General features: G+C 39.3%; 2 protein-coding genes across 3 annotated transcripts in view; one reads left to right on the top strand and one right to left on the bottom strand.

The window, feature by feature from the left end:
* Positions 1-25,999, bottom strand: part of LTO1 (LTO1 maturation factor of ABCE1) — an 89,913-nt gene that overhangs the window by 43,075 nt on the left and 20,839 nt on the right. Inside the window, exon 6 of one of the 2 annotated variants that reach the window (XM_081340466.1) lies at positions 17,016-19,116. The exons of the other annotated variant lie outside the window; for it this stretch is intronic. Within the exon in view, the coding sequence (XP_081196592.1) occupies positions 19,090-19,116 (27 nt within the window). The 3' untranslated portion in view covers positions 17,016-19,089. Of the gene's footprint in view, positions 1-17,015; positions 19,117-25,999 lie in introns of those variants that run through there. 2 annotated transcript variants of the gene reach the window in all.
* CCND1 (cyclin D1) lies at positions 1,272-25,441 on the top strand. Its single transcript, XM_081340452.1, has 5 exons — positions 1,272-1,704; positions 3,319-3,534; positions 4,376-4,535; positions 11,008-11,156; positions 22,084-25,441. The coding sequence occupies exons 1-5, from the start codon at positions 1,507-1,509 to the stop codon at positions 22,237-22,239; spliced, it is 879 nt and encodes a 292-aa protein (XP_081196578.1). The 5' UTR covers positions 1,272-1,506; the 3' UTR covers positions 22,240-25,441.

Raw genomic sequence — 25,999 nt, 5'->3', positions numbered from 1 at the left:
GATACAATTTTATTCATTTGCGTGTTTGAAACCCGGGGACATGAACATTTTAAATGCAAAGAGCCGAAGCTTGCTCCACCACCGGCTTGCTCCACCACTTGCCACGTGCTTTCTAAAAAATGCTTGCGGAATGCATCCGCCTGTATAATTCATGGTAGAAGTAAAACCAAACCGTCCTATTGAAATGAATGAAAGAACTTTTCCTTCGGGTTTTTGCCTGAGACTTCAGTCCAGGGACAAAATGACTGCACTTCCATCTTCCTCTCTCGTGTTCAACTCCGTGCCCTGGAAGAAACAGCCACCATCTTGCTTAATTAAACACGCTTGGATTTTCACTGGGTAGTATTTGGGGGGGGGGGGTGAATGCCCTCCCCCCATTCTTCTTTCTCACCAAGCCAGTGCCCTTCCTGTGTCCATAATGCTGCTTCTGGCCACCGCGGACGAGATGCCCTCCTGCGAGTGGCATGCAGTAGTGTGACATCCTGAAGCTGGAGCCCAGCCTCGTTCAAACTCGATCCCCGACACCACGGAGGGTCGCCCTTAAAGAACAGGGTGGTCGCCTTCAACGTTAAAAAAGATAGCAAGCAGAGAGAGAGCGAAGGACTGGGTTTTAGGCGTATATTTTGGATCACTAGGAGTCCTTAATCCCGGGGGGGGGGTGAAGAGAAGCTTTTGACAACTACCGCCCTTTCATTCCGAACCCTTTCCTGAAAATGGCGGGGTTCTAATTTTTTTAAAAAAAGGGGGGGATAAAAAAAAATCAGCACTTAAGCTATCTAGATCCTGGTGCTCTGGCTAAACCGGGGCGACGGTGTGCCTTTTCTTGGGGGGGGGAAAGCACCCGGAGCCCGTCTTCCAGCCCATATTCTGCCCCAACATGCCTGTGTGTGGCCTAGCCTCATTCATCATTCGCCTCGCGGAGCCCTCTCCATTTTTAAGAAGTTCTGCCTGATCGGGGAGGGGGGGGGGAGAAAAAGACCATTTGGGCTTCCCCCACAACTTCGCTCCTTCCCCCTAAAAAAAAAAAAGAGAGAGAGAGCGAAAAGAAAAGAAAGCGAGCCCTTGTCCTCATTTGCATTTGCATGAAAATTTAGCCCTGCGTCTGCTCAGCTAAAGCAAAGGGGAAGGACTTGAAGCCTATGGGATGGCTTTACGGCTCGGCCCCCTGCTTTTGGCTTCGCTCCTTTCCCCCCTCTCTCTCGCATTCTCTCTTCGCGCTTTGATCTCTGCTTAACAACAGTAACGTCACGCGGGGACTCATACAGGAGAGTTTTGTTGGAAGTTAGAAAGTTTTGCAGCCTCCAGAGGGCTGTAGCAGTAGCAGCGGCAGCAACGGCAGCAGCCACAGCAAGCGAGCAGCATCTGAGGGACTCTGGGGGGGAGCGTCAGAACACACTGACTCAGCCAGCAGCCCTTGGAGCCCGCAGAAGAAGAGGAAGAAGAAGAGGAACGGCGGCGGCAGCGGCGGCGTTGGTGGAGGCGGCGGCGGCGGCGGCGGCAGAAGACATGGAACATCAGCTGCTCTGCTGTGAAGTCGAGACCATCCGGAGAGCCTATCAAGATGCCAACCTCCTCAACGACAGGGTCTTGCAGACTATGCTGAAAGCGGAGGAGACTTGCTCGCCCTCCGTCTCCTACTTCAAGTGCGTGCAAAAGGAGATCTTACCATATATGAGGAAAATAGTGGCAACTTGGATGTTGGAGGTAAACGCGCTTCGCAAACGTTTCGGGCTTTCTAGAAATAAAAGCGACCCTTTTGCGTGCCCAGGCGTCCTTCCTTCCTTCCTTCCTCTCTTTTCCACCCCCGAAAACCCGCTTCCTGCACCCTAAAACGATCTCGCGGAGTGGACTCGGTCGTCCCCTCCCAAGCGGTCGGGCTTGCCCCCTCTTGGGCTGCGTGGTCTCGGGCGAGAGATCGCGGAATGCCGATCGCATGCCCTGTCAGCAAGATTCAGAGCTTGGGAACCCCTGGAACAGGAATCCGGGAGAAAAAACGGGGGTGCCCAAGTAAGTTTTGCAAGTTTCCGAAGTCGCCCTCCCCCAACGCACACACCCCTCTTGTAGGTCTATGGATTCCCAAGGCGGTATCCTTAGAGCCCGCGAACCCAGAATATCGCTCCCGGGTTCTTCGGTGGCCCCTCAAAGTGGCCGTGCATTTGATGGGGATTTTATTTTAAATTAATATCCGTGGACACGTATGCAAGTGCTCCTGGTGCCAGTATTATGCGCCATCTTTGTTCTTTTATTGCAAAGGCCAAGTGTTTATTAATAATTAGAAAGGGGGAAAAGTCGGCGGAGAAAAGTGGGGTGCCCGCGGGGCCACTGGGCCGAGGGATGAGAATCTTGGCTTGCAAATCTGGGGGAGCTGCTGGTTGAAACTTTCCTTTGTTCAGAGCAGAGGGGTGGTTTTAGTCTCTTCCTTTCCCTCCCCCCCCCCTTGGAAGACATGCTTTTGCTACAGAAACTTGTCGGCAAGGTCGCCCGGCAGAAAATAGTGTGGGTTTCGTGTTTCCCCTTTGAGACACGTTTCAAAGGGGTCCCACTGGGATCAGGACGGACTGGGCTATATTTTCAGCCATTTCCCGAAGCTCTGGGTACTTGTGATCTATTTTTAATTAATTTTTGAAACCCTGAGTGCAAGCAAATGTCGCACGTTGCTTCTCTAGGCAGGGAGAGAAGAGGAATGGGGGGTCTTGGAGTTTGACTTCGGGGAGGTCTTTTTGGGAGCCCCCCCTGTCCCACCCCAATGGGGATCAATAAAGGATCCCCTCGGGGTTGTTTTCAGCCAATTTCGGGGGCTCTGCTGATTTTTTAAATATTTTTAAATATTTTTTGAAAAGATGACGTCTGGGGAAAAAGCTTGCAGCTGCCTCTCGACGCCACCTTTGTGTCTCGAGGAAAGGGGGGGGGATCAGCCACACTCAAGCCAAATGAAACCAATAGGGGGCACCAAGGCATATGCCCCCCCAACATTTTTTAGCCAAGATTGCTTTCTTGAGATTGCCTGTTGGTAAATCGTGGGGTCTCAGACACCTATTTTGTTCTTTTCCTGCAAATGTCCGACCGCATTTCGGAAAAAGCAAATTTTCTTCTCCTGCGACTTTCTCTTTCACTTCTTCTACACTATACAGTTTTCACAGTTTTTTTTAATAAAACAACTAAATAAAGTATGCTGAATTATTTGTGGCTTCTTTTCTTTTGCTTTCTGTCCCCTAAAATATATTTGTTATCAGAAAGAAAAGAAACCAGCTTAATTCAGGGAGTAAAAGCTTTCTAGCATGTCTCTTTTCCCCCCTTTTTTCCCCCCTTCCTTAACAGGTTTGTGAGGAACAGAAATGTGAAGAAGAAGTTTTCCCCTTGGCGATGAATTATTTGGACCGATACCTCTCTTTTGAACCCATCAAGAAAAGCCGCTTGCAACTACTCGGAGCTACTTGTATGTTCGTGGCTTCAAAAATGAAGGAAACTATTCCTCTAACAGCAGAAAAACTGTGTATTTATACTGATAACTCCATTAGACCGAATGAATTACTGGTAATTTCCTGTTTTTATTGCATTGGGGAAGCAATAAGCAATTAACTAATTTAAAAAACAAATTCCATTCTCCCAGACAATCCTTTTTATTTAAGATGATGTGGGTTTCCCATAAAATTATTTCAGGCTTTAAATATGCAAGCTCTTAGACTTCCTGATAGAATAGAATATATAACAGTGTTCTCCCTATTTTTGAATGGGAGCAGAATTGCAATGTTTTAACCACACTGTAGAAAGACAAGTCCCATTGAACTCAACCACGTTTATTCTCAAGTAAATGTGCATCAGAATCAAACCACTGAATTTGGTGGGGGGGGGGGGGGAAGCCAGTAGATGCATTTAGTCTTGGGATATTTGTCAACCCCTGGGCAGCTGCAGCCCACATGGTGCAGTAGATTAATTGAATGAAAATGTCCTAATATGTTAAATCCTTATTATTCACTGTAGGAAAAATACAGTAACAAGATAGGGGAATAAAATGAGTGGCTGGCGCCCTCTTGTGTTAATTTGAACAATTTGCCTAGTTAATGCACATTAGTTCAAAACAGCTGGGTGATGATAGTGCCTGGAAATGGTGGGGGAAGGGAACAGAATTATGTAATTTTCATCTGTAAAGGCTCCCACCTTGCCTAATTATGTTCTTCTCCAGTAGCACAATAGTTGCTGCTAAATTTGGCAAGGGTTCAATTTCTGTTAGAAGAAGCAGAAGGCCTAAACTGAAGTGATGTAGAAAGGTGAGAAGACCACAAAACATGTTTTGTGCTTAACTATTTATAAACAGAACTTCATAACCACATATATATTTTTTCTTGTTCCTTCTCTTCTGTTCATCCCAACCCAGCAAATGGAACTGCTTCTGGTGAATAAGCTGAAATGGAATTTGGCTGCCACGACTCCTCACGATTTTATTGAACATTTTCTAAATAAAATGCCTGTGGCTGAGGACAGCAAGCAGATCATCCGTAAACACGCCCAGACTTTTGTGGCTCTCTGTGCAACAGGTATGAGCCTTGCACTCTCCAAAGGCGTGTTATGTTTCTGTGTGCCCCAGCAAATGCACCCGCTTCCCTTTTCCACTGTCCAGAATTCTTACAGGGGCACACTATAAAATGGGTGGCAGTAGCTCAGCATAGCTAATGCTTGCAATGAACATGAGCTTGCTCCCAGAACCTGGATTACTTTGCGAAAGGTGAGTTGGCCTCTGCAAGTGGCATTTCTGGATAGCTTCAAGGCTGAAATTGGTGCTTTGTGATCTGTAGTGTGAGAGCAGGACGTTGGCAGCTCAGCTAGCAGGAATGAGTAAATGGCTGCAAAGCACCAAAGTCATTAGGCTCTTAGGACTTCAAAGCTGTTCCGTTACTGTTTAAAAATAATTCAGAGTTACAAACATATGTCAGGTTTTCCCTGGAACCTCAGATTTCATTCTTATTCATTCCCAGAAAATGTCTTTCCCAACTGAATTCTTTATAACTCTGTTTCTCCTTCCCAGGAGAAACAAGAGGGTGCTGTAAAAGGTTCCTGGCTAAGGGTTGAGTCTGACCACGTGCTTGGCTGCAGCCATGTGCACTTAAAGCCTCAGGAGGAGCTAGAGACACTGACTAAGCTCCAGGATTTCACAGAGGCCTGGTGTTGGGTTTCAAGGGCAATCTCTGTGTGTGCGCATGCTTGCATTCTCAAGCTCCTCCAAACTTTGCCTGCTGTTGTTTCATTTCCTTGCTGCCACACCCATTCAAACAAGCAGGAGCATGGGGTCAGAAATGCAGCCCTGCATTCCCGTTGTCCAGGTAGACAACTTTTTTTTAAAAAAAATAATAAAATTAAAGGTGGGATAGGCCAGAGCAGAAAATGCCAAAGCAGAGTAATTAGGAAGAACAAGACAATATGAACACATGTTCTTTCAAACCCTTGTAAGATTGATTAGCAAGGATATTGTACAACCTATTCCAAACTGAATTGGGGTCTTCTAGATATGCTGGTTGGGAGGTTACAGTTAAAACATACCCGGAGGGTCCAGTTGAATGTTTTTATGTCAAGCATACCAGGATTGTGCAGATTGATTTGTATGTATATGACTCATCTGATCCCAGATGGGCACAAGAAACCAAGATTGAAAACTTGAAAGGCGTATAAATTCCAAGGGTCAAGTTGGCACCAGAGGAAACGCTCAGCAATGTTTGTGATGTCACACCTGAAATGGAATTGGTGGAAAGATCCAAGAAAAATAGCAAACCATTAAAAAAATGCACAGTTTTAAATGGTTTCTCCATTACAGTCTGGTTTGGAAATCTGGCCACAGAAAATATGTAAATATTAAGTATTTCTCAAGCTTACCTTTCTTCTAAGCCTAGCTACCAAAGAGAGAAGGCAGTTTAGGATTTTCTGGAAAATGTGTTCTTTGCCAAGCTCTTAAAATCTTTAGAACGTTTTAGAATAGTTCTAACAAATACAATAATCTAATTCTTTTAAGTAAAAGGTTTTTTTTTAAAAAAAACAGCTTCCTTTGCTGCCACGGTGTTAGTTTAATAGACACTCTTTCAATTGCCTGCCCAGCCTTTTCTTTAGGGTATGGGGATGTTTAACCTGGATTGTAGCGCTGGCAGAAAGAGTCCCACAATGATGAAAACAAGAATAGTTCAAAGGTTGGAGGCTTGCAAAGGGCCAAGTACTTTGATCTGCTGTCAGCGTTGTTATGTTTCTCTTTAGAAGGCAGGTCTTGAGGCCTATCTTAAACATTGTTCTAAATGGCCATATGTAGAACCGGAAAATGAATTGATGAATGCAAACCTTGTCCAGAAACATTTTACACAAGCTTACAGGAAGTGTGGAGGTCAACAAGGGAGCCCCCAACCTCAAGGAAGTCAGTGTGAATTTTGCCTAAGTCAACATTAGTTAATAGGGTTTTACTTAGCAAATTTATCCTTAGCAGTCATTAGATTAATTGGGGACGCCTAGACAAGATGTGGATGTTTGTCTTTCTGTTGCACACTGAAGATTTTCTATGTCCGTGTTGACCTTTTGCCAAGTTTTTATCTGGATGAATTACAAACACTTTTTTCATTTGCAACTGATGGAAGTTTCATTCAAAGTTCATTGTAGGAATTACCTATTTGGCCGACTAGTAATTCTTTACAGCACAGATACGTAAGGCAGAGGCCCCCTAGAGAAAGATCCAACACAACATCTCTCAAGTTTAATGAAGAAAGTAGTTTACACAAAGTGAAGGTAGGGGAAGAGAAAAAGAGATTGAAGATTAGGGTGAGTGTGGCTTTGTGTTAGATACGGAAAAGATTTTTAAAAAGTAAAAGTGATAATGGAAAGAATTTTATCTCCTCTTTCCCCTATATCCCTGGCCCAAATGGATTACTTTGTGGTGTTTTTGTTTTGTACATGTTTTTACCAAAGATAACACTTTCTGCTCGTATGAGAATCGGGTTGCAAAAAGCGGTGTGTGTGTGTGTGTGTGTGTGTGTCCTGAGTTGTTTCACTTAAAACGAATAAAGACTTGCAAATCAGAACAGGAATATAATAGAGTAAAAGAGACGCGGAGGCCATTGCTAAGGAGAAGCACTTGCACATAAAAGCCAAATGATTAATAGGAATAAATGTCGGGCATGACCATTTTTCATTGTGTTCATCTGGTTGCCTCGGCATAATGAAGATCATTACTATTAATTATTACTATTGCTATTATTGATTTTCCCCTGATAAAAGTCATTCTCTTTGAAACCTTGCTTGCCCTAGTTGTTCCATTCTCAAGGCTTTTAAAAACTTGAAGTCTCAAGGTATGTGACCAGTTGGAACTTGTTGAATCTTGCAGCCGGTGATTTATGTTCAGAGTTTTGATTTGGCTCAATGAAAAGATTTTCATTCATAGCCCCCGGCTCTCCAGACAGATGGAATTGCTGCTCCATTGAAAAAGGAAAAGGGGGTGACTTGCCTTGTTAGGAATTTTTTTTAAAGCGCCACAGTGCCTAGATGCCTGCTTTGTCTTCCCTTCAGGGTGGCTGGCATTCTTCTGCCTCCGCCACCCCTCCTTTTTTTTTTTAACCACACTGAAGTTGTTTATTCTTTTTGGATGAAGTCTCAGATAGGCTGCTGGGGATGTGTGCTTCAATTGAGGGGGCCTCTTCCCCATTGTAGCTATGTCAGGTCTAATTCATCTCACCGAAGCCCCCTTGTTCTGGAGCGTTCAATAGTGCAAGATGAGGCGATGAAGGCTGACAATGATGCCACGCTCTTCACTTGCGGGCATCCAATTACAGCCAAGAGGGGCCCCCTGATTAATATGCTGAAATTAGTGGTCTCTGCCACAAATAATTCCTTGTTGGGTCGCAACAAAAAAAGTCTGTCCATGCGGCTTATTATGGGAACATGGGGTGGTTATGGGGACAGACACAAACTGGTCATTTAAACTTCATTAACACTTTTCCCATCTCGGAAAGAAAGAGTGGGACCAGGAATTCATGTTCTGGTTTATTGCCATTTTGAAAGGGAATCGTGTTTTTTTTAATGGATTCCCGAAGGTCCTTGTGGGATCATCTTAATATGATCTATGATAAATCTGCCTTTTAAATATAGAATTGGGAAAATGATATTTGATTACTAAAATGTCTCTTGTAATTCTTTAATAAGAGCAACCATTACTCAAATGCTTGTAATGAAAAAAATTGGAACTTAATCTCTTACAGTGTCTGCACAATGCACACTAGCAGCAGTTCAGACCTCTCCAAAACAAGAACCTTACTTCAAGAACATTAGGAACATTAAATAGTATTTAACAAATATTAACATATATTGGCTATGTATATTGCCTGCATGTGGATTCTGGGAGTTGTAAAGCATCAGAGTGGAAAAACTGCCTGAAGGAATCTTTGCATACCTTATGGGCTGCTGTGTTGGAAGCCACAGCTGATTTAGGCGGCTACATTTAATGTTCCCAGAAGTGATGCCATGCCAACATCACTACTTTGTGCGCTGCAGTGGCCTCCAACAAGCTTCCAGATTCAATTCAAGATGTTAGTTACCACAAAAATCACCCTTCAAGGCACAGGATCGTGTTATTTTTGGAGCCACCCATCTGATTATCTCTGCCTGTCCTATAAAAATCTGTCGGGATGAACAGGTGTGCTTTTGGTCCCTCTATGAAAGTGCCGTTTGATGGGACCCACAGGATGGGCCACCTATGGTGATGGGCCTGTGGAACAACATCAATTTCCCCCTCCGCATACAAAATTTGGATGGCCCCACCCCTGTGGAATATATGACTCTTCCTAGGACCAGAATATTAAAAAATTTTTTTGCAAAGGTTAAAAAATATGGTTGGCCTTTGAAGTATTATGTCTTGTTTTATTTTGTCATTTTTGTTTGCTTGAATTTAAACATATTAATTGGCTGAAGTAACAATTGTGAGTTAGGCATACAAACTGATTAAATAAATAAATTTAGTATGTAATTTGACATCTTCAGAATGGGCAATTGCATGTTACGCTTGTAAATATTATGAATTGCCTGCGCTCTTCAGGTAAAGGACCAATATTAAATGCAGATTAGGACCAATATTAAATGCAGATTGTCCCTCAGGCAAAATGTTAACTTGGAACTGTTGCTTTCGTTGAGTGACAAAAAATTAATTCCTATCACTGATGGAATAGATGGAATAGATCTGAAAGCCAGTTGGGTGACTTTGGGCCTGTCATTCTCTTAGCCAAATCCCTCTCAGGGTGGTGGTTATGAGGAAAATAGGAAGGAGTATTAGGAGTCATTTAATTGTTTTAAAAATAATACAAGCAGAATACACATTCTCATATACATACATATATATACACACACACACCATCTCACACACAAACGTGTATGTTTGTGTGTGTGAGAGAATGAAATGAAAAGTCCTTCCTACTCTATTCCAGAAGGAGGATTCAATAGATCAAATATGTTTAATTAATAGATAAATTGGAGGTGGAATGTTGGAAGAAGTCTCATTTAAGATTTGCCATTTTGGATGTGTCCACTTTTAAAAGCAAAAGAATTACCATGATGCAATGTGAAAAAATGCTTACATATATCCTTAAGTGACATAAGCTATTTCAAAAATCATTAAAGAAATTGTATATCAAAACTATTCAAAAGACAGCTCTTCAGATCATTTGGAAAGTTCCCAGCAGCAGAGAGCTGCATTGCAATAATTAAGGAACTGTCCAGATTTATTTACAGGTTGCTAAGAATATTTCTTAAGCTGATGCTAATAGGATAGCAAATATTAATTAGATATTAAAGTTTGTTCCACTTCTTTAGCCCTGGTCAGATGTAAGCGTGAATCAATTTCTCCTTCTTAGAAGGAATTTTAGCTTAAAAGTGTAAATGATTACTTTTGTTGTTGTAAGAAGGAATAACATTTTTGATGGCAGTTACAGGCCAATCAATCACAGGAGTGGTTTTATACCAAGACCTACAGCAATGCAGTTTGGAAATTGGCCCAGGTTCTTGTCAGCAGGGTGTCACATCAGAATGTAACTGATTATCTGCCAATTTGTGGGACCCCCTTCACTTAGCTACACCATCCCTATTGCCAATGCTAGCAGGCAGTTGCTGATAAGAGAAAAGGGTGAAACAAAGCCTTTGCAAAAGGATATGTTTAAACATACTTATTTACACACAGGTTGGAGGATATTGTAATCTTTCTTAGAGATGATTAAGATTATGTGATGAGGATACCTCATCACCTACCAACAGGATATGTTACTTGGACTGCAAAAATAAATTTGACCAAGTTCTTTTATTCTGAGTAAATAGATAATTGGTATGGAAGATGATGTGTTGCATAACACTCACAAAGAAAAGAATATTTGATTAAAAAACGGGATAATTTCTAGAAATATTGTGGACAAGGTTAAGATCTGCACACTCCTGATTTCACCACCAAACCCATCATCAAAAAATAAATAATACTCAATTTTCAGAGAAGGATTTTCAGTAAAACACATATTCAAGTTTCAACTGCTCAGGTTTGGTGAAATAAGGCCTAACCACTAATCCTCATTCTATTTTATTGGCCTAATTACTAATCCTCATTCTATTTTATTGGAGGCTGTCAAATATAGGCTGCAGAATTCCACACAACCACTAGGTGGCAGCAACAGTTTATTTACTGCCATTTAATGTTCTAGAAGATATTTTTGTAACCCAGATCTGTATGTCCTAACATAGCTACCAAATGCTTTGTCATTTACAGATGCTATTAATGTAAGTTTACATTAACTTTTGGCTGATTTACTTGGGATTATTTATAGGAGACCAAAAATAATCCAGGGAGGTGTTCTAGGAATAACATAATGCCTGTGAATGTTGGAATAGGGCCTTCTGTGTTTTAGGTTATCTCAGGCTGCACCTTTAAATTGTCTACCATTTCAGTATTACCTTTTATTTGCATACACAATGGTTTGTATAGTAATGTCTGTTTCTTTTTTTCCCCAACAGATGTTAAGTTTATTTCAAACCCACCTTCCATGATTGCAGCCGGTAGTGTGGTAGCAGCAGTGCAGGGTCTTCACCTTGGAAACACTAATTCTTTTCTCTCTTATCAAAGTCTCACACCTTTCCTATCAAAAGTTATCAAATGTGATCCGGTAAGTGATTCTTGATCCTCAAGTGAATCTATTTTGCTGTCACTGAATTCTGATTTGTATTTAAATTGATAACTGTACTTCTACAAGGTGTTCTATTTGTGAATTCCAGTTGTGGAAAGGCTGAAAGGCTGCTTTATTTAATCATTCACTCATTTATTCATTTAATTTGTATGGCTGCCCATCTCGGCAATTGACTCTGAGCAGCAAACAATTTTAAAATAAATGAAAAACAAATGTCCATTATAAATGAAAAATGAAAATGAAAAAAAAACAGCAGTTGAGGAGAATGCTTCAAAGTAATTCACCTTGTCTTCTGCAGTGTTTTTCAAATACATTAATAACCAGATGTATTACCATATTGTGTGGGATAAAAAACATCACTCATTCTAAATTTAAGCGCCAAGAAAGAGGAAAGGGCACTTTAAGTCAAGGCTATATTGTTTTAGTTTAAAGGTAATTGAACTGCAGAAGAAAGCAGCACTTAAAATAAGAGGAACATAGTTATGGCAATGAGCAAATTTAATAGTATTTTAATTCTATATAATTACAGTGAAGATACTCTCTACAACTAAATGGTTAAAAGGGAGAAGACCCCATCCCTAAGGGTATTCTAATTCAGGGCTTTTCAACCTTTTCACCCATTGTACCACTTTTAGGATATGGCAACATCAGCAAGGTGTCAAAAACTTGATGACCAAAAAAAGGAAAAAAGTGATGAAGTACAGGTAGTCCTCGACTTACAACAGTTCGCTTAATGACTGTTCAAAGTTACAATGGCACTGAAAAAAGTGCCCCCCAATCCACAGCCGAGCAAGACACCTGCCTGCCCGCCTGGCGGCGCTCTTCCTCCTGTGAGGTTTTGATTGTTGTGGGCATTTCTGTTGAGGATTGGCAATGGAGGTGGGGTGGGGGGTTGGTTTTTATTCCCCCCATCTGCTGGCTGGTTGCAGCAGGTTTTGGTCACTTCACATGACCCTGGGACACTGACCGTCATAAATATGAATCAGTTGCCAAGCATCTGAATGTAAATCACAAGACCCTGGAGATACTGCAACATTCCAGCTGATCAGCACTTCTTCTGGGCTCAGAAGTGCCTGGATCAGCGTTGAGCTCCAGCTGGAGCCTGGCGCTTATCCTGGTGCTTCCACTGAGCCCTGATGCCCCGAAGAAACGCTGATCCTGGCACTTCCGCTGAACCCTGACAGCCCTGCAGCTCCAGCCATCTCTCGCTCAGGCTTGTGCAGTGCTGCCACCGGTTCAGCTCATTCCCCTCCCCCGCTACCACTTTTCTAGGATGGTCGCGTACCACCTGCCAGGTGCCAATGTACCACAGGTGGTACCTGTACCAGTGGTTGAAAAGCCCTCTTCTAATTATATAATTAGTTTACTACTTGAGAGCCTCTTCAGAAAATAGTGCTAAATTACTTCTCCCTCAGCCTCCCTCTATTAAAATGCCAAGAAATATATGTCCCATAATTTTGTGAAAACATGGATGGTCCTTTTTCCTGCTTCCCCACCCCAAAGCTTCCTGAAGATGCTCATCAGTAACTGGTGAGCAATAAACCTTTCATGAATGAATGGGTAGGAAAGGAGCCTACAAGGGAGACCTAAAGTCAACGATCCATGCTATAATGATGTGTGAACTTAAGACAGAATTTAGCTTTGTTTTGGAACAATGAAAACCCAGTAAAGATGCTTGAAATAAGTTCTTGTGAGGTCTCCAAATGCCAAACAATGTATCAAATTGAATCAGCCTTATGGTTTTGCATACAGCTAAAACCATCATATAGCCTTAAAATATTGCTACTATCCAGCTACTCTGGATAACGGTCGTCCCAAAGTGTCTTTCTTACCAGGAGTAAGAGCATTTTTAAATAAAAATACAGTATATATTAATTGAAGACCAAATTTTGAAGAACCTTCTCACAGGACAGCTAGTAATGGCATAGTGTGAAGAGGAGAAGACCCAACTAAGAAACCCTTACCTCTCCCTTTTCCAGGATCTTTCTACTCTGAGCAGGTTCTGAGGTGCCCATTGTTGTCCCCCCCCCCCTTTTCTAGGGTCTTTCCCTGAGAATTGTGGATAGAGAACAATCACAGACACTCTTAAACATATTAAGGAGTCACAAGGAATAATATATTGAGGAAATGTGATGGCCATCTTTGTTTCATGTCAAGATTATGGATAGATTTACTATGGTATTTCTCAAATACTTGTCTTTCACACACACATATACACACTTGATTTTTTGACACGGATTGAGGGCAAAGTTTTATCAGGATTGTGTGCATTTAGTGTTAAAAAGCAGGAACCACAATTTGTCTCCAGAATTTATCACTTAAGTGTGCAGCAGAAGAGTGGCTAAATAAATAGAGTTTGTTTGCCTAGGGCAGGGGTGTCAAACTCAATTTCATTGAGGGCCACATCAGCATTGCGGTTGCCCTCAGGGGGCCGGGTGGGTATGGCCTGGGTAGGTGGGTGGGTGTGGCTAAAGTGCATATGGCCTACTGGGTGGGCATGGCCAGCTCTACATCGTTCACATCAAGGGTGACTATGGGGGCCTGGGCAGGAGTGGGACAGATCTGAGGGTCTCTGGCAGGAGGAGGGTCTCTGGGCCAGGGCCAAGGCAGTGGGGGCTGTTCCCTCACTGTTTCCAGGATGGCTTCGTGGGCCACATGAAACCACTTCGCAGGCTGGATCTGGCCCCCGGGCCTTGTGTTTGACATGTCTGGCCTAGGGCAAGCAGTGTATATAGTTCAAAATGCCATTTTTGGGACAACCTTTTGCAACCTTGTAGGCCTTCCAACATGCTTCCCAAATGGGTTCCAAGAAGATGTGTGTTTAGTTTAATAGAAAATCCATTCCACTGACAGGAAGGCAATGTATTTTGGAGTCACAGGTTTAGGCTTCTTCAAACCAGGCTTTGTTAATAGTCATCTTGTAATGTTGTGATTTACTCATAGTTTTCTCTATTTGAAGACTTTTCTCTGTCCTCCATAGTCTTCATTACCAGAATGAAAAATAATCAAGCATGGAAAAAATATATTTTAGTGCTACTATAGTTTGAGTTTGGATAATAGTGCTAAGAATCAGATTAACTGCTAACTTACAAGGCACCTTATGCAGAATTCCATGGTTTTTTAATATTCAAAAAGTATTAAATGTAATTATGCAGTGGCATAGATTCTAGCTCGCTGATCAAGTGTACATGTGCAGGGTTTAGTAAGCCTGTGTTATTGGGGTTTCTCTTTCCCTCCCCCCTTTTCAAACTGGTACCCCACCCCACATGGCATTCTTATCCTTTGCACAGTTTCCACACCAGATTATGGCAGCCGTAGTAAGAAAGTTCTTTTTGAAAGCCTATATGGGTTCAAGATGTAGGGTTCAATTTAGCCAAAATTGATGAATGTTTATTCAGTTCCTTTTATCAAAGTCTCTGCAGGACTTGTGAATTAAGCAGTTATTTTTTATGATATGCAGAGATAATGCTTAATATATAGACAAGTCTTCATCTGCAACTTCATCACCTATTCTCAGATTTCATATATTTTAATGGAATGAGGTGGTTGGGGTTTTTTTTTGAAAGACATATCTTAAAATGTTTATTTTTTCAATTGTGTGAATTTACTATGGAAATCTTGGGCTGCCTGATTCAGATAAGAGCAGAATTGTTCTAGCAATTCACAAGCAGTTTAGTTTAGTTCTTTCCTTTCCTGGAGAATTAGCAGAAACGGTTTACTATATTGATAATAGCATGGTAGGCAATATGGTACCTGCTGGGACCACTGTTAATCCTGGGGTCTGAAATAGTGCCTGCTAAAATCCTTTCCAAGGTGACTTTAAAAACATTTTTCTAGTAAAATATAATGAGAAGCTAGCCTATTGAGAAGTCCTGTGGAGTCATGATGATGATGTTAGAGTTTCAGTGTGATAGTAAAGAGCATCTTGCAGGGTCACTTTCTGAGCAGTGACTGTTTTGGGATTGGCCAAGTCTACCATATGGTAGCCATTTTGTGAACAGCCATGTCTACAGTAGAAGCCATTTTGCCCCGACACTCGTTCTCAAATTCCATCTGGGCTTTCAGCCTCTTATCTTGAGTTCAAAAGAAAATCATATTTAAGCATTCTTGATTCCTACATTATGTTAGACCAGTCACATGACATGTTTCTGACCAGGTGTAATAATGCCTTTCCATATGACGTGATCAAGGGCAAAGCTTCCTTTTCAAAGAGGAGCTTTATTACAGAGAACAAAGGGCCTCAGTCTGTGGATTTCATTCGACCTGAGAAAGATGTTTTCCACTTCACCTGGAAAGGCGCACTACTCACAGAAGAGCTGTTTTAATTTTAGGCTAGAGTGCCATATTTTTCTTATAAAAAGAGAAAAACTAAATCCAATGATTCTTAACTAAACTTGCCCAGGCACATGAGATCTGCTTTTGAACAGCCTTCTCCAACCTGGTGCACCTAGATGTGTTAGATTTCAAGCACCGTAATCCCTTCAGTTATCACAGTACTGTGCAAATCTGGTAATCTAGAACCAAGCCTTTATAAAAAGCATCAGCAGTTTTCTCAACATTCAGACATTTTTGGACCCAGCTCATGATAATTTAGAAGTCATGTGACAGGAATTTGAAGGAGTTGTGTGACTCATAGCAAAATAGCTGCATTCACGTAACTATTTTTTTAATCAAAACAATGACAGGATGATCTCATTTGTTTCTTGATGATTTTGTTGTGATTATTTATTTAGATTAATATAAAATGAATTAATACAGTTTCTAAAACATGTATGTGTGCGTATTTATTTCTGGCATAACATTCAGGCAATCTTTATTTTGGTCTTTGACCAGTATAATACAATTACCATACAGCTGTGCCATTAAAAGTCTGAATAAGAAATTCAGAATGTAAAACAGGCTGCATTCCTCAAGTAATTCCATTTGAACAATTTGAAATATATTTCCAGCTATACCTAGGATACATGGCTAAGGATTTGAGGGTTTTGTAATTAAACATTTCCTTTTAATTAAAAAAAATGCACTGTTTAATAGCATCTAATTGTAATTCCTTTATGGTTCACATTTATATTGTTAGAATTCCATTTTCCCATTTTGCTTTTGTCTGAGGTAATTAAAGTCAGATAACCATAGTAAGGCCTCTTGAACTCTCTTCCATCAATTTGGCTTCTGCCTCATCATTAGACCATTTTCACACCTTCAGATAAATGTCAGGCAAAAGTCAGTTTGATCAGGTTTCTGTGTTATTTCTTAATAAATTGGAGTTTGTCAGCCCTCCTCAAACCGTAGAATATTTTGCTTGTATTCCAAATAGATAATAAATGTTAAAGCTGCCTCTCTTTTTGATGTTTTCTGTTTTAACCTAAGCATGTTTATTTTTTAAACGTTTTAAGTTACCATATGTTGTTGCTGCTTGAAATCTTTCCTTTCCAGCCACAGTACTGAGGAAGCATGAAAGAATATTATGTTTATATCATATCATATCATATCATATCATATTATGTTATTATTGATAAAGGTATCTCCTTCCTCCTCAAGCAGCAGTTATGTGAGAACCAGGCATGGGAGGTTTATCCACTGAGCACTTTGAACCTATATGAAGTAGAACATCCTGATAGCTATACTATAGTGGGTTTGATATACTCTGTGCTTCAGTACATCTTTGCACATGAGCCTGTCTAACTATACAGGAGATAATTGGAAGCCATATATTTAATCTACATATCATTTTAGGTATGCATATAGGCCATATACAGATGTGGCATCCAACATTCACAGGTCTTGGGTCAAGTAGAATGAAGTGATCTTGGTTTAAATACGGGTTTAATTCAAAAAACTGCATGATACTTTATATTTTATAGTTATTTTACTGGATTTCTTGAAACTTTGGGCAGCTTAGATAATTTAAAAACAAAACTAATTGATAACACAAATACATAATAAAATCATGTAAAAATAATCATTTATTAGCCCTCTAATAAATTATGATCCCAAAGCCTAAGGAAAGAGAATTATTGATGCGCTACAGCATTTATACAATTTAGCAGTTAGAAATTCATTAAAATATGATCTTTTGAAAAATGGTTTCAAGTTAGAATAATATACTCTCGTGTATTGCTTTCTTTGTTAATAGAAGCAGGGATTAACAATTTTAATTACAGCAATAGCACTTAGACTTATATACCGCTTCATAGTGCTTTACAGCCCTCTACGCAGTTTACAGAGTTAGCATATTGCCGCCAATAATCTGGATCCTCATTTTGCCAACCTAGGAAGGATGGAAGGCTGAGTCAACCTTGAGCCAGTGAGAATTGAACTGCTGGCAGCTGGCAGTCAGCAGAATTAGCCTGCAGGTACTACATTCTAACCACTGTACCACCATGACTCTTGTCCTGGTGGTGTAGTGGTTATTATATTGGTTATTATATTGTCTTGATACAGCTCTGGCTCAACCCCAATATAATACATATTAAATAGTTTCTCAAGAAGAGGATTCCATAGACATGGCCTCTGAAATTGCCACTGCCAGCCATAAATTTGTATTGTCATCTCGTTTATTTCCCCCGATATCCTTTCCAGAATGTGTGTATTACACAAACATTTAGGATGCTGTATCCCAGACATGGCTTTCTACCACCCTTGTTGTCCATGTTTTCTGATATGCAGAAAAATTCATTGTTTTTTACTTTATGATGGCTTGGGAGAAAATAAGTTGCAGTGTACTTGCTACTTCCAAGATTCTTCATTGAGTTAAATCCAGATTTAAGTCATAAGTTAAAGGAATAGAGTTTGAACTAATCATGATCTTTGTGCCATCCCCAACTCAAACTCTAAAGGAAGATTGGAGTCCTTGCTTAATAATGGTAATTGGGACCGGAATTTCTGTAGTAAAGCAAAATGGTTATAAACTGTAATGACTGCACCACTTAGCAACAGCTGTCCCCAGTTACTGTTTTAAGTGAGACACTAGTCATTAAGTGAGAACCTCACATAATTGCAACTTTCTTTCCTAGCTCAAGCATAGGTAGGAGTGCTTCCTGAAGTGCAATGGGATAGAAATGAAATCCAGTTTTACTACTAAGAGGAAAACCAAAAAGGGACAGTTTACTCCTTGATAGTGTATTGACCTGTAAAACACACTATGAAAGTGATAGGCCTATTATTTTACTTATAGTTGGCAGCTGCTCTTTAGGTTTGGGAATTTTTTCTTCGTTGTCAATCACATGGATATGTATTCCTCTTAGACAATCTACTGAATTCCAACAGAGAACTTAGGAAGATAACATTTCACACTTGATTAGTCAGGAATAGAACCATGAGAGAAATATGTATCCTGTTTCCCCAAATGGAATTGCTGAATATGGCGTATAGTTACGGTTGAGGCAACCTCGGAACTTTCCCAGACTTTGTGAAAGCAAAAAGAAGTGTGGAGAGGGGGAAGGGAGGAGAGAAGAAAAAATATGGTGGAAGTCTTCCCTTTGCATTGTTTTTTGAGATGAAATTTATGGATATTTAAAATAGATAGATATAGATATAGATATATAAAAAATTGATCAAAAGTGTTATTTCATATAATGGACATCCCATCTTCATGTCTTTATTGGGAAAAGCCAAGAGCAGAGAAACTGACTTTTAAGATATGGGGTATTTCTTTTTTTTTGCTACTTAAAATACTGAATCTCTGTCAAGAGGAAATATTACACTAGAGTTTAGATCAGTAAAGGTCAAGGGTTATTTGTTTTCAGTGAGCTGTAACTGATGGTCTGATCTGCTTAGAGGTAGGATTAACCTCCCTCTCTCTCAGAAGAGCCTTGCAGGGAATTGTAAGCTTGGATTTTTAATCTTATTTTATCCCAGTGCTATGTGGTAGAGAAAGTTCTTGTGGCAGTAGAATCAGTGAAAAGCTGGTAGATCACCCAAGAAGCCTCTGAAGGCAGAACTGAAACAGAAAAGAAAGAAAACAGCAGGCAGGTCACCATCTCAGGAAAGCAACATTCATTTTCAGTCATGCAGATCCTAACACTTTTGACGGCAATTTATCATGGAAGACTGGATTCGCCACAAGGGCTAGTGCATGTCATAGGTTAAATCAGAAAAGGCAATCCCAAAAGAAAACTTCAAAGTTCTTAATGCATAGTGTTAAACATGTTGAGACAATGTTTGTTAGAGATAGGAGTAAACAGGAAGCTAGGGAAGTTGAGTAAACTACTGTGGGATTGTTTTATTTTGTGCATTTAAGGTAACTATCATCACAGTGGTTGTATCTGAAAAAGGTGTTATACCAGCACACATGAGTATACCTGTTGGTGGCTGTTTGCTATGTTTAATTGCTAATTGATAATGCATATTTCTATAAGAAATTCCAGATCTGCTATAGAGTTAAGGAAGCAACTTATGCCATCAAACGTATACACTGAAATACATAGGTGATTCTTTGAGAAAGACACTTGGTCTTCTTGTTTGTTTTGTCCTTTCTTAGTATCTTACAGAAACCCGCCTGATTCCCTCCAACTGCATTTTTCTGTAATGGATATCTCCAGTTATTTTGTTATGGTGAATCCATTTGAAATCTTGAGGAGGGTAGGTTGTAGGCAACTTCACCAAATGGCTGCCGAGTGGGGGTTCTGCCCAGTGTGAAAGAATAACTGCCGTGAGGGACATAACTGCTCTTTCGTCATTTGCTGCTACAACTTCTCGCAGGGGAAAAAAAGAACTTGCAAAGTTGGAATTGATTGATTGAACTTTTTAGTCCCACCCAGTCTGCCGTTACCACAGCAGCCATGCCCACCCAATGGGCCACGCCCACTTGGCATACGATACATAAGTGGATTTTGGGTTGCAGTTTGGGCACCCGATCTCTAAAAGGTTCGCCATCACTGTTCTAGACAAGCAAACCTACGAAAAACATTGGACTATGGCCATCTTTCAAGGTTCTGGTCTCCATTTGAAGATAAAGACTGTAATTTTCTTCTGTGTCCTTTTTTAATGATTTTTTTTTACAAATATTGAGAATCAGATAGGTTGAAGGACACCAACAGAGATTTTCTATAGGTCCATTGGTGCTGCTGAATCTCAGTTTGGTTCCCCAGTTCATTTTCAGCCGTCATGATTCTTTCCCATGCTTTGGGGGGGGGATATCAGACATTGTAATCCACATACCTAAAATATGTTCAATCAGGAGACAGGTTTGAAGTCACTACACAGATAGTCCTCATTCAGCAACTACAGACTCAAGACTGGCAACCTGATTGTTAAGCAAAATGTTTGCTTAGGGAAACAATGGGGGTACTTATAATTTTGCTTCAATTTTCCTTTGCTTTAAAGACCTGTGAAGGTTGTAAATATGAGGATTGGTCACAAAATTACTTATTCATCACTGTTGTAATGGTGAATGGTCACTAAATAAAGCAGTCACTAAACAAGGATTGCCTATAGTACTTGTATAAAATGCAGTGGGGCACCAAGACAGTATCTTCAGAATTTAGAAACTTGTTTTTAGAATAAAATTACAACTTGGCAGTTTGTTATTAATGCCTGTATTTGCATGATAGCTTGATTTGGTAGTTTTGAGCTTCCAGGTTCATGGACTCTTTGTTTTCCTACAGTTGAAAATTAATTGTGGAGCAACAAGCATTAAAAAAGAAAATGTATAGAAACATTCCTAGGCACAGTTGTTCAAATGAACTTTATTTTTGGTTGGAAAGTGGAACTAAATGCCAGAAAATTGTAAAAAAAAAATCACAGTCAGGACTGCAGGATGCTGCAAATGGCTGTAAAGATAAAGCTGGTTGCCAAGCACCAAAAGCCATTCATTCATGTGAGCACAAGGAGGTATAACTCTCGTAACTTCAAAAACAGGTTGTAGGGAGCTTTGGTGAGGTCCATTGTAACTTTGAACAGTCGCTAAGTGATTGGTTGTAAGTCAAGGACTACCTCTACCTGCTGGTATCTTGACAATGGCTATTGTCCTGTTAATTTTGATTCCTTTTTTTTATTCGCTCATAGTTGAAATAATATTGAATAATAATGAATTTGTATCTGCAGGCTATAGAATATGATTATGAATAGACTTCTGAAAGCTTCTGAATCTTAACTTTTTATTTTTATGAATTGTAGGAAAATCCTTTTTCTTTTTTCAAAATTATGTTATTAGTATGTCTGATTTAAAACACTTTGTATATTTTTACTTTTGAGATAGAATGGCCTAGATCTATAAAGATAATTATCTTGGTATTTTACATTGGTTCCTCCTGTGCCCCATCCCAAGTTCCACCTTTACCTTTTTAAGGTAAATCTCCTGGAAACATGAAACCTGTCCATGCTGCTCTCTAATATTTTTTTATTTACATCAGAAAAAACACTAGTGATATGGCTCTTTATTCAAAGATAGGAAGTTACCATTTTGCAATGAAAGCAAGCATTGTTCCTTTATTTAGAATGGTGGCCAGAAACAGTCTGGAGTTGCTTGCGAGGTCTACTGATTAAAAAGATTGCTTAACTTTTCTGTCTTCAGCCTTTTGAGTCAGTGTCTCAAACCCTTCCTATGGTCAAAGATGGATGGATGGATGGATGGACGGACAGATACTATGTGTGCACTTTTACATACCACCTTCAACCAATAGGTCCAAAGTTTTTGGAGAAAGATAGTATCAATAACTATTGTAGACTATCTCCAGTGAAATTGGAACTGGGCCTTTAACTTAGGAGAATGGAGGTTGCCGGGATGACATTTGCCAATGGAATGAATTCCTTTCCTCTTTTAAACAGAGAAAGGGAAAAAAATCCCATTGTGTAGATGGAAGCCATGGTATTTAACCCTTTGTTTGGAAGAATATGATAGCTCCAAGTATTTCTAAAGAAAATTTTATTGTCCTTCCCCTTGCCCTTTTCTCTTAAACATCTACAGGATTGTTTACGAGCCTGCCAAGAACAGATTGAATCTCTCCTTGAGTCTAGTCTTCGCCAGGCACAGCAACACAATGTATCTTCAGAAACAAAGACTGTTGAAGAGGAAGCTGATCTTTCCTGCACACCCACTGATGTTAGAGATGTGAATATTTAAGGAGGACTTCAGTGATTGGATTTACCTGGCTGTTCCAGCAAATGACAAAAGGGCATCTGAGAAGGAATTGGTATCAAGATCTCCCCAGAAAACCTTTTCTCCAGAACTTTTTATACCAGAAGGGAAAATGTTATTCATTCTTTTTTCCTTGCTATTCCTTCCTTCCATTTATCAGTTTAGCAGGCAACTCACCCTCCCTAATACCCCAACTGTCTTAAAAAAGAAAAATAAAGTAGTATCTGCATGATCTCTCTAGGAACTTGTGCTACATACATATGTGTATGTATGCATGCATATATGTTACAGACTAGGCATTACAAGCAACACATGTCGCCAGGGGAGTATTAGATTTGTTTCTTGCATATTAAAAAGCCAACCATTTTTAAAGTAGAAGAGGGTGTTTTTAGATAGATTTTATGTGTTTGGGTTTGTGTGTGCGTTTTCCCTTTTAAAAAGCATAGCTTTAATGCAGTTCTAGGCTTTTCTCTATCTTGCTTGCTTATGCATTTAGTCACTTTATAAGTCATCTGCAAATGTTTATTTTATTCTCTTAGGTTTAGCCTCTTCACCTTATAAATGGTTAATGTAATCTTTACATTAGTATATGTTAGCATACATCATTATTATATGTTAATCTTCTCTGCCTGTGGATTGCCTGTGCATAAGCCTTCTAGAGTACCACCTTAGCATGGCCGGAGAGGGGCGTTAACATATGTTCCAACAATAAAGAGAAATTGCAATAGTGACATAATATATTTTTGTAACCTTCCTATTTTTTATAGTTACCTGTGTATACATAAAACATACTAGTTTTAACCCAAAAGATACACAGCCTACTTATGTCCAGGTTGAATCCACAGCTTCTCTCTTAAAAAGTTGTAAAACCATTCCATTTCAAAGCACTTTCAGTTCATTAGGTATAGGAAATACTTCCTTTTTTGTGTGTGGGAATTTTTTCTTCAAATGGAATGGTTTGGAAATTATATATATAAATATATATATAAATATATATATATATATAAAGTGCTTGTGTGCAAACTTGGAATTGCAAAGCAAGTGCATTTAACTATGGTGTTGAGGAAAGGTGTGTTTTTTTGGTCTTTTTTTTTCACTTGAAGGTTGTATTCCAGAAATTGCATTCACAAAATTGCCAGGATATCTTCCTAACCATTTTGATAGAAAAGATATTTAGATGATTTTTTTTTGGTGCCAACTCATTTTAATATAAATTTAGGGGCCTAAAAGGTTTACCTACAGAACACATATTTTGAGTGGTCTCTAGATGTTGTACAACTGAAGGCTTTTAAACACTAAAATGTATAATTTATAGTTGAGGCTAAAAAGAATATTTATTGCAGAGGATGTTCAGAAAGGCCAGTATAATTTGTAAAATAAATCGCCCCCTTGATTCTAACAAAACAAAAATTTTCTTTTTACCCTCAATATTACAGTTTAAGTTCATCTTCCTGAGAATTTAAGACATTTTAAGATAGTTACACATTTGGCCTAGATATTTTCAAAATAGCATTAAGTATGAAAAAGGACCATAGTTAAAACTGTACAATTGGTGTACTTGAAAAAAAAAGATCTTAATCCAGTGTATTTCCCCTTCCTTTTTTTAAAATTTAGCTACAAATAGAAAATTTGCACATCTTGGCTATGTATCTATTATTGTAGAAGGTAGCTGAAGGGACGTGGACATAGCTGTTGAAGTTGATGCTTGAGGAGAATGTGATGGCAAAATGTATGTGAGAAACTGCCGCTAAGGTGTTGATTGTAAAAAAAAGAAAAAAGAAAAAAAAAGAAAAGTTTTAAAAAGGAGAAAAAAAAGGAGCAGATGCTCCCACATTTTCTGTTGAGCTGCTATGGATAAATTCCCAGCATGAATTGAAAAAAAAAATTAACATTGCTTTTCTGTATCTTTGTCATTGTGTTTTGCTGCTATTTTGTGGTCATTTTTTGTTTATACAATGTCATTATACTGCCATGTTATAGGTTTTAAATTTTCTCATAGAAAATTATATTATTGACATCATTTTTTTGGTAGATTTTTTTTATGTGATCAATTTTACTTAATGTGATTACTGCTCTATTCCAAAAAAGGTTCCTGTTTCACAATACCTCATACTTCAGTTAACCATGTTTAGATCAGGTTTTAATGTTTGTTCACAATGCCTCATAGTTTTACTGCAAACAGAAATGCATTGGACATTATTCTGAATGGGTCTCGGCGATTTGCAACTAATTTGTGCTTATTTTAAAACAGCAAGCATTTCAGAAGATTGAATAATGCCAGGTTCTTTTGTTAATGCGTTTTTATAAAGTGGATTCTTTTTCTGATCTGGGGTTTATTATCATAGTAGTTTTAAGCTGTGTTATTAGCCACATTTGCTATATGAATGGTGCATTATAACTCTTATATGCCTTTTGATGTTTTCCACCAGAGAGGATTCATCATGCGGTATGATAGGTTATCTTCTGGAATTAAGTATTTTGTGTGTTTAATCTGTTATGATATATTAGGGTTTCTTTGTTGATGATGTTAATTATAGCATAATGCTAATTTAAAACAAAAACAGAAAGCAACACCTCTAAATCTCAAGTAAGCCAGCTAACCAAGTTGTATGGTGAAGAATAATCTAGTTGCCTGTATGCTGCTAAACCAAAACAGAATTAGAACTTCATTTTGAGGGCAATTGCAGTTAAGATCCTACCTAAAGACAACAGCCGTGTAATGCTACTAGCAGTCGCAGGACCCAGGAGGACTGGATAGATTCTGTCCACATTTCAGGAACATTTCTTACTGCTTACCTCATAGACACTTCTGTTTGTGGCATCTCTGTGTCTCTGAACCAACCAAGAAAATTGATGAGTTACTGGTTGTTAGTTTTATGACGTGTTTCACTGAGAAGTGGCAGCGTGTACTGCAGATTTTTAAAGTATTGTACGTACTAAAAGGCCAAATGCTGACAAGCAGGTTCACGTGCCATACAGAGATGCTTTATTTGTCACATTGATATAACAATCTATAGAAAGCCAAGCAATTCAGAATTGTACTTTTTATATATATATATATCTATATATGTATATTGTACTTATTGTCACCATTGGTCTGAAATGCACAGTCACCAACAGACCTGTAATGTAAGTTTCCAGCAAAAGAGAAAAACCTCCCCTAAAAGACTAGAAATAAATTTGTAAAACCCACTGCTGGTTTTCTGTTTCATTGTTCTCTTATTAACAAACGTCAATGATTTGTTGTGTTCCTTAGATTATTTAAACTTAGTATTCAGCATACAGTCTATATACAGTCTGGTGTTCCTTTGGGCTAATTACATTAGGGATATTGAATAAAAGTTACAGAAAGAATTTACAGTTGCCTCAAATACAGATCTGTTGAGAATACTGGAGCACATTGCTTCCCCACCAGTACAAAGCTCCTACATAACTTATTAATTTCATATAGTAGACGATGTTGCTACTGGATAAATGTTATTATTTCCTGTGTCATTTAGAAAAAAAACCACTGCACTTGGCTACTTGTAACAGCAAAAAATAGACTAAAATGGAGTTCTATGTAATGGAACTGAACTTAAAATGCTATTTCTTCTTTTGTGCTCCAACAGAGCTTCCTTTCTGAATAGACCCACATTTTCTTTTTGGTTGTGCTTTTGGATTCAATTTACACAGACTCCTAACGGAAGAAGAGACAAACCACATAGGAGATTTTCCATTTGCATAAATGTACTGCTGCCTCATG

This window comes from Vipera berus, assembly GCF_964194415.1.
Source record: "Vipera berus genome assembly, chromosome: 1".
Lineage (NCBI taxonomy): Eukaryota > Metazoa > Chordata > Lepidosauria > Squamata > Viperidae > Vipera > Vipera berus.
The sequence above is the reverse complement of the archived record's forward strand: the minus strand, read 5'-3'. Positions and strand labels throughout refer to the sequence as shown.

What these genes read in the sequence shown, in the direction of transcription:
- CCND1 (XM_081340452.1), top strand. Translation starts at nt 1,507, where the DNA reads ATGGAACATCAGCTGCTCTGCTGTGAAGTCGAGACCATCCGGAGAGCC. An exon ending in TTAGACCGAATGAATTACTG is followed by an intron (nt 3,535 to 4,375) that starts GTAATTTCCTGT and finishes ATCCCAACCCAG; the next exon opens with CAAATGGAACTGCTTCTGGT. An exon ending in AAGTTATCAAATGTGATCCG is followed by an intron (nt 11,157 to 22,083) that starts GTAAGTGATTCT and finishes AAACATCTACAG; the next exon opens with GATTGTTTACGAGCCTGCCA.